The sequence below is a fragment of the Bombus pyrosoma genome, linkage group LG10 (assembly GCF_014825855.1).
Source record: "Bombus pyrosoma isolate SC7728 linkage group LG10, ASM1482585v1, whole genome shotgun sequence".
NCBI classification, from domain to species: Eukaryota; Metazoa; Arthropoda; class Insecta; order Hymenoptera; family Apidae; genus Bombus; species Bombus pyrosoma.
Window position 1 is genome coordinate 16,331,666 of NC_057779.1, and position 12,761 is coordinate 16,344,426.

The 12,761-nt window shown below is 38.2% G+C and overlaps 1 protein-coding gene across 1 annotated transcript; it reads left to right on the forward strand.

Annotated features, from left to right (window-relative positions):
• Positions 1-2,930: 2,930 nt before the first annotated feature.
• Positions 2,931-6,116, forward strand: LOC122571738. Its single transcript, XM_043735824.1, has 4 exons — positions 2,931-3,068; positions 3,187-3,910; positions 4,135-4,888; positions 5,948-6,116. Exons 1-4 carry the CDS (start codon positions 2,931-2,933, stop codon positions 6,114-6,116), a joined length of 1,785 nt encoding a protein of 594 aa, XP_043591759.1.
• The last annotated feature ends 6,645 nt before the right edge of the window (positions 6,117-12,761 follow it).

The window sequence follows — 12,761 nt, forward strand, 5'->3', positions numbered from 1 at the left end:
ATATCAGTTGTTGGGATTGTGAGATGTGCTGGACGATGCGAAGCACGTGCAGTTCGGGTGTCCCAGATGGGTCGCGTAGAGAACGGCGCTGGATATGGAGTTAGGAGAGGAATGGAAGCTGGAAGGAGTTCATTGTATTCTATACCCACGTCATGAAGCACCGGCAAAGTAAGGAGAGGGAAATGGAGGTTACAGTAAGAAGAGTGGGAGAAAGGAGGAGAAGAAGAGACCGGTGAAGACAGTTTGAGATAGGGGTACGTGGTCGAAGGTCGAAGAAAAAGAATATAAGCTCTTCAGAAGACGTAGACATAGGGCATAACCTAGAAAATAATACTATTTAAACATCAAGTAAGGAAATTAATTATCCGACAACTTCTCTTATATATTCTGTTTTATCCATCTATTTAAGCAATTAATGTAATTATTTATTTATCTATCTTGAATACTTGCGCTGTGGAATTATTTATTTATTTATTTACTTATAAATTGAATTATGTAATGTGATATGCATTTTTACAATATTTATGTACACTTCATTGATAATTTCTTGATGGTTGAGTATTAATACGGAATGTCATGTTCCTTGACTTAACCTGTACACAACGGAATGGTTACACAGTTCTGATAAGTGGAAAGATTATTGAATTGTTTATAGACACTACACTTGCGCACGATTAATGATGGTATGTTGTAAACAAGCAACCACTTAATTGATCTAGTAAAATTTAATTATAAATATTATATATGATATAAACTTGATATGGTAAGTAGAAATTTGAGTGCACATATGTATGAATTTTCTGACCAACATTGTCCAAATGAAACCACATTATTAGATGTATATTCTGGATTAACTCTAAATGTAAATAAGATTAAGAATTTCTAAATGACAAACAATTGTTTTACTCATCATGTTATAATTTTGATCTTGAAAATTTATCTGTTTTTTCTTAAATATAATTAGATTTACTTTATAGTATTAAATAAACTTTATTTATTACAGATTTATACACACAAAAAAGAAAACACAAACATAGGGGAGATTCGAAAAAAATAAGGGGAAAGAAACGAAAACAAATAATAGAAAGTACAAAAAGACGTACGACATTGGGTATAATTATTTTTCCATCTATTTCGAAAACGAGGGAAGATATTTTAGCACATAAAGTCTGAAGTTGTTCATATACAAGAATCAACAATAAACAAAGAAAAATCACCATAAATTATAAATAATATAACTGAAATTGGCTAATTAACTGACATAACGGCAACAAATTTATACATATCTAACAATTGTGTACCAACAAAAACAAGCAGTATATAATAAATGACATGAATGAAGATGTGCTTCCCCTTAATATAAACTATCTTTTACAAGAAATTGATGACCTTATAATTCGAAAGACATTTAAACAGAAAGATAGATTAGAAAGAAAATGGCTGTCACAATGCAGAGACAAATAATGCTTCTTTTGATCAGATTGTCTGACATTTTCAAAATTAAATGAAACTAGTTCATCTATTAAAGGCATGGCCGATAGAAAACATTTGTATTTGTTAAGGTATGGAGAGAATTTGAAGAGGTATATAAAGAACTTTATTCAAATATTCACATAACTTAGCTTGCCACGTGGGTTACTCGCTGGAGCCCTAGTGCACGAGATTTCACACTGCGTATCGCTCTTTTCTCTCAACGGAGGCCTAGGTCATCATGCGACGCTTACATATAAACTATACTATATATCATCATATACTATAATCATGTATATACATATATACATGATTTTCTGACGACCGGCTATGTTTATAGACTACGAAAATCATTACTAAATTATGGACAAAGTTAATAAAGGAATAAAACTTACGACGCAGGGGGTTTCGGAGCCCCTAGGCCCCGTCGGTGATTCGAGTAGCGTACCAAGCTCGATCCGACGGTTATCCAGTGACTGGGCAAACAACGAGAGGAGGGTGGGTCCCGAGGCCCCCTCTCGATCGGTAAATACGACCAGGGATATTAGCTGCGAAGATAGCGTCTTTGACGTTGACGGAGGTAACGCAAAGAACAAGAGAGCGAGTAAAGAAGGTGCGACGGGTTCTCCTCGTTCTCCGAGGAAGATCGCGAAGCTCCTCGAGTTCAACAATGATATTCGGGAGGTGGTAGAGATGAAGGATACCGGCAGCCCCAAAGTTAATGGTGGAAGAGTTCAGCCGAGAGTCGTTTCGGTCGCCGCCGTCAAGGATGGTTTCCTCGCCCCGATGATGAGAGGAGTTAGAGGGGGGGGGAGTAGTTCCATCGTGATCTGGTCAAGCCTAGCCGTGAAATCGACTAGCGAAATTGCCGAGGAGGTGGGCAGTGTTTCCGAAGGAGAGATTTCGGTATCGGAGAGCAGATGCTGCGGTACTCCGATCGCTAGTAGAATTAGACGATCGAGGGAACCACTGAACAGAGCAGCGCTGAAGACTCAAAGGAGTTCCGCGGGAGTGGAGCGAAACATGGAGAATTACGTTCTGGGCAGGCCCACGGTATGGGAAGAAATGATGGAACCAATGAAAGGCGCCGATGAAGATTTGAAAAACGCGGGAAGGAGGCTACACCCCATTTCCAAAAGGGATCCGAAGATCCACGAGTCAGCCGCCGCGGCAAGTAACAAAACGGACGATGCCTGGGGGAAGTTGATGACGACTCTGGGTATGAAGGGGCGGAAAGGCAAGAGACAAGTGGAGAGGCCCGAGGAGGTCGACGTCTCTACTCAAACTTCCCCTCTAATGGACGAGGTGGGAAGAAGGAAAGGGGACAGAGAAAAAGGTGGTGTCCTCCGAGATAAATAACAAAAGAAAAACAGTGTCTCCGCTCGAGCACATGAAGGCGGAGAGGATGAAAAGGGTCAAGAGAGGCGATACCAACGAGAAGAGGTTGTTTCAAGTTTGCGATGAAGGACATCGTGCCGGAAACTTTTTCAAGAACTTTCAACGACAAGAGGTCTAATTTATTGGGAGCGCCGATGGATGTGACAACGAATCAGGAGGATTTTCTTCAGAGGATCATCGAAGAAGCATGCGAGGAGTCGGTAAAAAAAGTCTCTCCCCCGAAGGGGAGTAGGAACCCAAATTACTCATGGAACGATGTGGTTGCGCAGCTTCAGGGAGAGACTCTTAAGAAGAGGATAATAATAATAATAAAAAAAGAGGAGAAGGATAACGCAAACAGCTAGAAGGAAAAACGAGGAGTGCGCCGAGCAGAAGAGAGCCGATTACAAGGATAGCAAGAAAGAGCTTAGGCCAGCTATCTTCTCGAGTAAGAGGCTGGCCTGGAAGAAGTTTACTGCCATCCTTGACCGTGATCCATGGGGCTTGCCATGTAAAAGGGTCATAGCCAGACTCAGAAGTAATAAGTCGTGTGCAAGCCTTGGAAAGGAACAGGCAGCGAACATAATCGGTAATCTCTTCTTAACAGTGGACATTGGTGCTTCGAGGTACGGCGTTACCGAAGAAATCGGCGGTGGGACGCCCGGAGCTGGGAACACGATCCATATGGAGAACTTAAAAGAAGCAGTCGGCCGCCTAAACGTAAAGAAGGCCGTCGGTATAGACAGGATCCCGGGAATAGTCATCAAGTTTATCTACGAACATGGAGCGCAGGATCTGCTGGCCATGGTCAATGCTATTTACGAGATTGGCAGAATACCGGCCAAATGGAAAGTGGCCCGGCTGATCTTGCTGAATAAACCCGGGAGGGATCCCAGACTCTCCTCGTCGTACCGACCTATCAGCATTCTACCGGCGATGAGTAAGGTCTGGGAGTATACCTTCAAGGCGGTAATCAAGAAGGAACTGGGTATGGACCCGTTTCATCGAAACCAATTTGGGTTCCGCAAGGGGAAAGGCACCATCGATGCTATCACACAGGTTTGTAAGTTTGCGGATGCCTGCAGGAAAAAGAGATTGGTCTGCGTCATGATGTGTATCGACGTCAAGAACGCTTTCAACACCTTGCGATGGGAGGTAATCATGGCGAAGGCGAGACGCAGGAATCTCTCGTACAGGTTGACGACGGTTCTCGCGAACTACTTGAAGAACCGCTACGTATGCCCGCGTGGCACGATTGAAACGGAGATCTTTGCTGGAGTTCCACAGTGGTGGACCCGTTGCTGTGGAACTTAGTGTACGACAGCCTATTAGCCAAATTCGACAATCAACCGAATGTGCGAGTGATCGCATTCGCGGACGACCTTGCTGTCATGGTGGGCCTGAAGAAAAAGGAAAGCGTGGAGGGTACACTGAACCTCCACATGCAAACGACCATCAGATGGAACAAGAATTCGGGTCTCCAGAAAACAAGGGATAAAACGGAAATTATTTTGTTGACGGGAATGAGAGTTCCAAGGAGTTTTGGCATTACCTTGGCGGGGATGACGCTATGCACGCACGAAGCAGTGAAATATTTAGGTGTGGTGCTCGACAGTAGGAGGAATTTTTATAAGCACATAGAGGAGGTTTGTGCTAGAGCGGATGCGTTGGTAGGGGCTATCAAAGTGCTCCTGCCGAATGTAAACAGCCCCTCCAATGCCTGCAGGAAATTGTACTATCAGGTATGGGAGTCGGTCGTACTATATGCCTCTCCGGTGTGGGGAGATGCGCTGAATAAGAGCAAGATAGTTGACGAGTTTCGCAGAGCGCAGAGAAGTTCCTCGACTGCATATAGGACAGTCTCGCACGCGGCGCTGTGCGTGCTGTCGGGGACCATTCCCATTCACATTATGGCGCGTTGGCCTATCTTTGTGGCCAGAAAATCGGTGCGACCTAATCTTGAGGATCCAGAGGGGTACTCCAATCAGCTACGAATGTTCGAAGAGGAAGCGGTGGAGGCGTGGAAAACGGAATGGTCCAGGTATGACGCCGAAAATTGGTCCAGGAGGTTGATTGAGGATGCAACTACCTTTTGGAAGAGAAAGAGGAGTATCGATCACTATACCATGCAGCTGCTGACAGGGCACGGTATATTTAATCGATACAGGGTTAGGATCAACAGAGAAGACGAAGATAAGTACTGATAGTGCGAAGCGAGCCCGGATGACGCCGAGCATGCCCTATTGAGATGCCCGAGATGGGCGGCGCAGCGCACCATGCTGGAGAATATGGCAGGGGAAACCTGACAGTGAGAAATATCATTACGATAGTCACGGCTAGCAACCATATCTGGGGGCAGTTCAGGATCTTCTGTGGTCAGATAATAAAGATTAGCCCATGAAAGGAACAATGAACGGAGAAGAAGAACAGGAGTTGAAGTAATGCTTATCTTGCGGTACCGGCGAGACCTTCCGCTTGAAAAAGGGTTGGAAGAGGAGGGTTTTTCTAGTGGGTATGGCACTGCCACCGGCCGAGTGCCACGTAACCCGGTGACGCGGGTCACTAAGTATGCGTAAAGTATTTTCCCCTCTTCGCGAAAAAAAAGGAGGGGATACATACTTGTGTGCGTTTTCGCTTTACGTTCCCTCAATCTTGCACGTACAATACAAATGTACTTTATATTCAACAATATTAAAAAGTCGAAGAACATAAAGAAAGTTCTGTTCACTCAACTTGTTCAGAAGTGTATATTTTAAATTGTGATATAAATACAGTAGCGGTAATATACTGACGTACAGGTCAAATATCAATTTTTTGATGGCACACAGATTGTTGTTAAGCGTTAAGAATGTCTAAAATAAAGTAAGGCTTTTTTCATTCCCAGAATTGAAGGCCATATTTACTTTTATCGTGAGCTGTCGCTTTTGAGACTGACAATTACTTACGTATATTTTGTTAGTAGCTGCATAAGTCGAAATATGAACATTGTATACAATTTTTGTCATTACCTGTCAAGCTGTTGAATTACTCAGAAGTGTATAACACAAAAAATGGATGCTCGAACTAATCGAATTATTCATCGCTTATCCGATGTGAACAGATTGAAAACAGACGTTAACATTCCTGATGAAATAGTACCAGATGTTGACAATAATAGTGTGAGAAAAGTCCGACATCGATTAAACACATTTGGATCAAAAGAAAGAGTTGCAAGGAAGATGTTCAAGACCATGAACAGAAACATAAGGATTTATGGCATTGCTGAGTGAACTGAGTGAACCCCTAAGAGGAATCTAGGCTCAAAAACTATTAAAGAGCGAACAGCGTCATATATCACTTGATAAAAGACACAAACTTTTATCCTTTATCACCATCTTAAGCGATCAACAGCCGAGCAGATGCGAGAAATCAATCGTCAATAGCTATTGTTTTCCATCTTGCAAGAACCAATCATGTTCTGATCGCCGCACACGAAGGGCAGAGATGCCAAGGAGCAGTTATCAAAAGTAGAGTTGTTTCCCACCTTATGACGCTCTTAGGCGGTGGTATGACCGTCGGACACAACGAGGCAAATTAAACCAATCTGTCGTAGTGTACCGTTCTCCTCCGTCTTATGAAGATCAGTGGTCGTGATCTGACTATCGGACACAACATAACAATGACCACTCTATATCATATCTAGAAGGTACAGTCCCTTAACGCTCTGGGGACCGGCTATTCTGACACGCGCATGGCCTGAATTCCGGGCTGTTTTTGGAGCAATTGAAAAGATTCAAATCATCGCTCGGAATGTTCGTTCGGATTTACATTTCGATTCGATGTACATTTATTGAATTATACAGATACGATATTTTGTTCCAGAACATTTTACATTCTTCACGTAGCTTCAATATTCCATCCTTCCAAGACCTCAGGCTTTTCGGCGAAAAACTTCAACACGATTTTTTTATGTCGACCAAGTTCCGTATATTTGTTAAGTTGGAACAAACTTTCTGGACGAATCAATGGCATTTAAAACAAGTGTAATATTTCATTAAAAATCGAAGATGAATTTTCCGAGTGACCTAATAAACAAGTATATTTTATTAAAAATCAATGAGCATAATTGAAGATACTTCTAGTACCACTTTTAGTATGATATGCTTGGAAACAATTTCCCCGATGGAAAGGTACTAAACAAAATTTACCAATATATCGTCTGTCGCACCTTCTGTTGTTTGCAGTATACTTCTATTTTCCAGTGCCAACAATTTGTTCTAAAATAAGCTGGCGCATAATCCCAGATTATCTTCTTGGCGGATCCCTATAAGAAGCATGTCTGGTACATGTTGACGACGATTTCAATTACATCTTCTTCTGCTGCTTCAGAATCATTACTTCTCCAATCATTCATCAATCGAAATAAAAAAAGTGTATACTGTAGTTTATTCGTAGCGTTTAACTTTTTATATACTACGAATGAATCGAATAATGCACAATTAATTATCCAAACCACCACTTTCTTTCACCACTTAATATTTTTACGAAGTATTGAATAGTATGACAAATATTGATTTACACTGTTCACTCCTTTTATGTCAGTATCATATATTTATCGATATAAGTAGGCTTCGTTTTTATGTTACGATTTCGACATATTTTACGAAATGTGCCAGCAACATGAATTGTCGAAATCATATGTACTAGTCGAGTATCCTTCCATGAAAGAAAGAGAATTTCACCATTTCGTCTAAAGGTCGTTTCGTATTGGTTCAACTTTAGTTCTTGTGGTTTGAAATCTGATGGAAGTTTCCTGTTTTTCTCATAGTTCCGCATATTCCTACTTTAGTCTTGAGTGAAATTGCAATAATTCTTACACTATTATAGTAATTATCTTGGTAAACGTGGTAGCTGATCGAGGTACGGTTCTAAAAGAGATAAAATTGTTCCCTTTAATCTTTCCACTCTTCGTCTATAAATTTCAATATTTCCAATATATCCTGTAATAGCTTCACATATCACTCGAAATTTTAGTCTTCCTTTCTATGGTATCTCATAGCTTCAGCCAAAGATATTTCTTGATTTGGCTTATATATGAGTTGACGTTTTTTTACAAAGTAATCTCATATAGGTTTAATTTTGAAGAATCTATCTGTAGTATTACCTTGCAAATTATTATCATTGAAATGGAGTAATTATAAAATTTGTCGAAATCTGTTCCGAGTTATTACTTCTACAAAAATCGGAGTTTCTAAGTATGGATCAATAGACCAATAATCATTAATGCAATCCTTTCTTACATATTCCATAAGGAAAACAAGAGCAACAAGAAATTTTTTATTTCCTTTATTTCTACGTCTGCCCACAATAGTATTTTATGGTTTTTCCTCCATCTGTATTCATTTTGATGGTAATATAGGTTGGTTTCACGACAAAGCAATTCAAAGAAATCATTTCCAAAGATTAAACTCATGATTTCATTAATGCTAGTATGATCGGATGGAAATTGCTTTAAGCCAGGATTTCCTATAAAATTTTCCAGAACAGGAATTTTGTTTTGCTTGGTCCATGAACTTACTTCGTAAGATATAGAAAGGTCTTCATCAACTCCACTATTGTCTGAATCGCTCGGTAAAGGACAATTACTTCTATTTCTAGTAAAATCAATTTCATTGCCACTATCATTAATATTATCTTCACTTTCGACATTACTTGGTACATCTGACAGTACATCTGCATTAATTTTTGCGCCGTATTCAACAAACTAATCTCCCATTTTTTAACTGTCTTCTCATTACTAAATAAAAGCGTCAAGTCCTCTATAGAGCAGACGCAGCGACTTCTAAAAATCGCGGTTCTCTGTTTACGAATGAACATCAACACTTGAAGGTGCCATAATTTCCTCATTCGCATGGTATGTGGACCAACGGTCCCGATGACTTGCGATGCGATGCTTGAAAATGCGAGTCTAGGAAGAGATAGCGAAGCCACTTGAAGTAGTCGAAATCTATGTCATCTCTCGTTAGCGTACAAGCTAAAAGGGCTTTGCGTGAGGTTGGTATGGTAAACGTGACAGTTGCATTCGCTTTTAGTATTTCTTACATAAAGTAGGGAAGATGCCGTAGCTTCCGGTAAAAGGACCATGAGAGACGGCACAGCATTTATTCCGGAATCTTGAGCGAACACGCATCTAATATTCAATATGACTTTTTATGTCGACCAAATTCCTAAATCGGAACGAGCTTTCCGGACAACCAATATTATATCAATATATCGAGAACGTATTGTTCAAATATGTGATGTAAAAACACTTTCATAACATTTCGTTTATAGCATCTATTGCATTTTCTTTCCTCTTTTGTTTAACGGTAGTTAAAATCTTTACAAGATACCCCATGAAGTATAAAAGACGTGAATTCGCGTCTCCAGTCCCCAGAGTGTTAATAGTCAGGCATCTAATAAAACCAAGATCATGCGAGTGTTCGGACTCGTACAAAAGAAATCCTTTATTTTGGAAAAAAACCGACGAGCCAGAATTTCTTTCGCGAGAAAGCACTTGAATTGGACACAAGAGCAGTGATCTAAGGTAATTTTCATAGACGAATCGAAATATAATAGAATCAGAGCCGATGGAAAAACTTATGTTAGATGTTACATCGGAAAGAAATACTGAAAATATTTTGTGACAAAATCAACGATCAAAAGAGGTGTGGGATCGGTAGAGTGCAATCACGGAAAAAGAATCATGGGCCATTATATTTATTTAAATATAGTAAAAAAAGGTATTGCTATCATATAGAGAAAAATGCATGACAGATAACTGAATTTATCAAGCAGATAATAATTCGAAACATATCACACGCGTCATTAAGATGGTTTTATCGGATCAAAATATTAATTGTTTGAAATAACAGACATAATCTCCCGGCCTGAATTTCATGAAAATGTTATGAATCAACGTAGAAAAAATATGTAGAAAATACAATAAAAGTCGCAAAATTTGGAAGAATTTCACACATTAGTAGAAGAAACGTGGAGATCAATACCTCCGGATAGAAGTATGAGCCTGATTGATCCCATGCCACGGAAATGTGCAGCTGTGATACGATCAAAAGGAACTAGCTACTAGATATTAAGAACTTACAATTGTAAGTAAACATTTGATACAAAAATATATTAATATTTCATTTATATGCAAGCAATGGTCGTTCCCGAAAATACTATTAAACATAAAATACAAATGTATAGAATTTTTGGAATAAATAAAGACTTTTCTAATATGTGATAAAAAGAGGTTCAAATTTTACAAAAACATCATTGTGCATTTTCCAAAAGATTACAGGTAGTTTAAAAATTAAAATGCAACTTGAACGTAAATATATGACCGCTATTGTACATGGATTTATTATGGATCAATAAAATATTACTTGGGTGACAACAAATTCATAACGAGCAAAAAATATTGAAAAGAATTATCAATGCAATCGCAATTATTGGTAAACGAGGATTAAGTTACAGAGAGTGTAAATCTGAAGCATCTTATAACAGAAAATGAAACAGAAGATTATGGTAACATTTTACATGGTACATTTGCTTAGTAAATATGACACTCTTTTGAAAGGACACAAAAATGCATAAAAACCACTAAGAAACTTGAAAGACCCCAGATAGAAGTAGGGAATCTTCGATAATGTGGATTTTTAAGATTACAATTAGTAACTTCATTAAAGTAGTCAGTGCACTACTTCAGGAGACAATTGCAAAGGAAGTGATAGAATGTTTTCAGTACAGGTCGACTCCATATATATTATATCAACGAAAGAAAAATGTTGAATTACTATACGTTATATTTCTATCTTTACTTACAAAAGGCTTGTAGCTACAAGCCTTTGTACTTACAATCGTAAACTGGAAATCTACAACAGGAGAAGTTGAGTTTGAGTTTGTAAAACAAATATTGATCGCTAATAATATTCATGTTAAAATATGTGTAAGTAATTCAACAGAGACGGTGTGGCAAATATGCAAAGTTAGTATAATGGTTTTTTTCGTGACTCGTAAACCAATATGCAGTGTTTATTCGTGACTCTTACCAAAAAATGAATATATGGGAAATTATATATAGAGATTCGTGACATTGTAAATTGTTAACTATAGGAAAAGCATGATAGAGATCTAAAGATATCGCCTTAAAGAAAGTATCTGGTTTGTTTGAAAATTTTGTTTTATACATTGTCATCATAATTAAATTACTAAAAATTGAAGACTTTTTAATATGCAAACCTGAAATATGTGATAAAGCAAAGAAATTTTGCAGATTTACTATTAAGATATGAAAATATACTTACAGCAGAAATATTTGTATTAACGACATCCTCATCAAAATATCTCCAAACAAGTGGGATAGATCTATTTAAAACCTGTAATATGGCAAAGGAAACATATGAAAATTTGAAATCATATAGCAATTTTGGAAATATGATAAAAACTGCTGATATCTTTGTAACGTGGCCTAAAAGTAAATTTACATATTCTAAAGAATATAATCTAGAAATTCACGAATCGCTGCCTGTTACCAGAATAAAACGGAAAAACGGTGCAATAGGAGAAGGAGCTCCAGATAACTATATAATTAACACTAGGTTTACGGGACCCGTCAATTTGACGGATTTCGAACTTCGAAATGAAATATCTCAAAAACCATAGCACCAATTTTAACCACCTTGCATCGTAAATTAATCACTTCATCTAAAGAATTTTTTTTTTATTTATTATTTGTTTACATTTTACAATTTGTCCATTAGGACATTTGGTAAAATATTATAGTTTAAGTTTTGATGAAATATAGCATGTGGATGGTTACCCCCAGCGGGACTCCATCTTCCAGGTTGTTTATTGTTCTATTGTGAGGTATGCAGGATGCTTCTTCTTCAGTCTTCTTTCTATTATTGTTTTATTCGTTTCAGCAACCAGCTGATTTGGGTGTATTGCAAGTCTTTCTTTATACTTTTTTGCATATCTGGCGATTTCCTCTTTAACTGTTGGAATCTTTAAGTCTTTTCGTATATCTTCATTTCTGACGTACCATGCAGCGTTAACTATTGTCCTTAGGATTTTTGCTTGCTCTGTTTCTATTTTATTTATGTGACTCATTGCTGCCATCCCCCATAGTGGGACTCCGTATGTCCAGATTGGTTTGATTATTGTTTTATATATATTTAGTTTGTTCATTATGCTTAATTTAGATTTTCTATTGATTAACCAGTACATCTGCTTCATTTTTTCACGCATTCTGTTTGTTATTGATTTTATGTGATACTTCCATGTAAGGCGTGTGTCTAAATGTATTCCTAGATATTTGACATACTTTGTTTGTGCTATGTGGGCGCCATTTAGTTGGATGTCTGGTGTTTTTCCTTTTCTAAGCGTAAATGTTATGTGATTGCACTTACTGGTGTTTTCACTTTTCAATTTTTGCAATGTGTTCTTGTAATAGTGCGGCAGCCGTTTCTGGATTTGCGTGTCTAATTAGTAAGACCGTATCGTCCGCGAACGTTAGAGTTTTGCTGTTGACAGTTGTTGGTATGTCTGCTGTATAGAGCGTGTATAATATTGGTCCTAGGACGCTTCCTTGCGGTACTCCTGCCTTGATATCCTTAATTTCAGAATATGCGTCATTTATTTTTACTACAAAGGTTCTATTATTTAAGTACGATTTGAGTAATTTGTAGATTTTTTCTGGAAATTGCTTTTTGATAGTTTGAAGAAGTTTTTCATGGTTAACTTTGTCAAATGCTTTTTCAATGTCAATAAATAGTGCCGTGCAATATTGTTTTGTTTCCAATGCCTGTAAGATTTCATTGACGAGTCTATGCATTTGTTCTATTGTGGAGTGTTTATTCCTGAATCCAAATTGGTGGTCCGGTATTAGTTTT

Bases quoted from the DNA above. Each gene is read 5' to 3' on its own strand.
- LOC122571738 (XM_043735824.1), top strand. From the start codon at position 2,931: ATGAAGGACATCGTGCCGGAAACTTTTTCAAGAACTTTCAACGACAAG. The intron at 3,069-3,186 runs GTAAAAAAAGTC...TAATAAAAAAAG, and splicing joins AAGAAGCATGCGAGGAGTCG to AGGAGAAGGATAACGCAAAC. The intron at 3,911-4,134 runs GTAAGTTTGCGG...GGAGTTCCACAG, and splicing joins CGATGCTATCACACAGGTTT to TGGTGGACCCGTTGCTGTGG.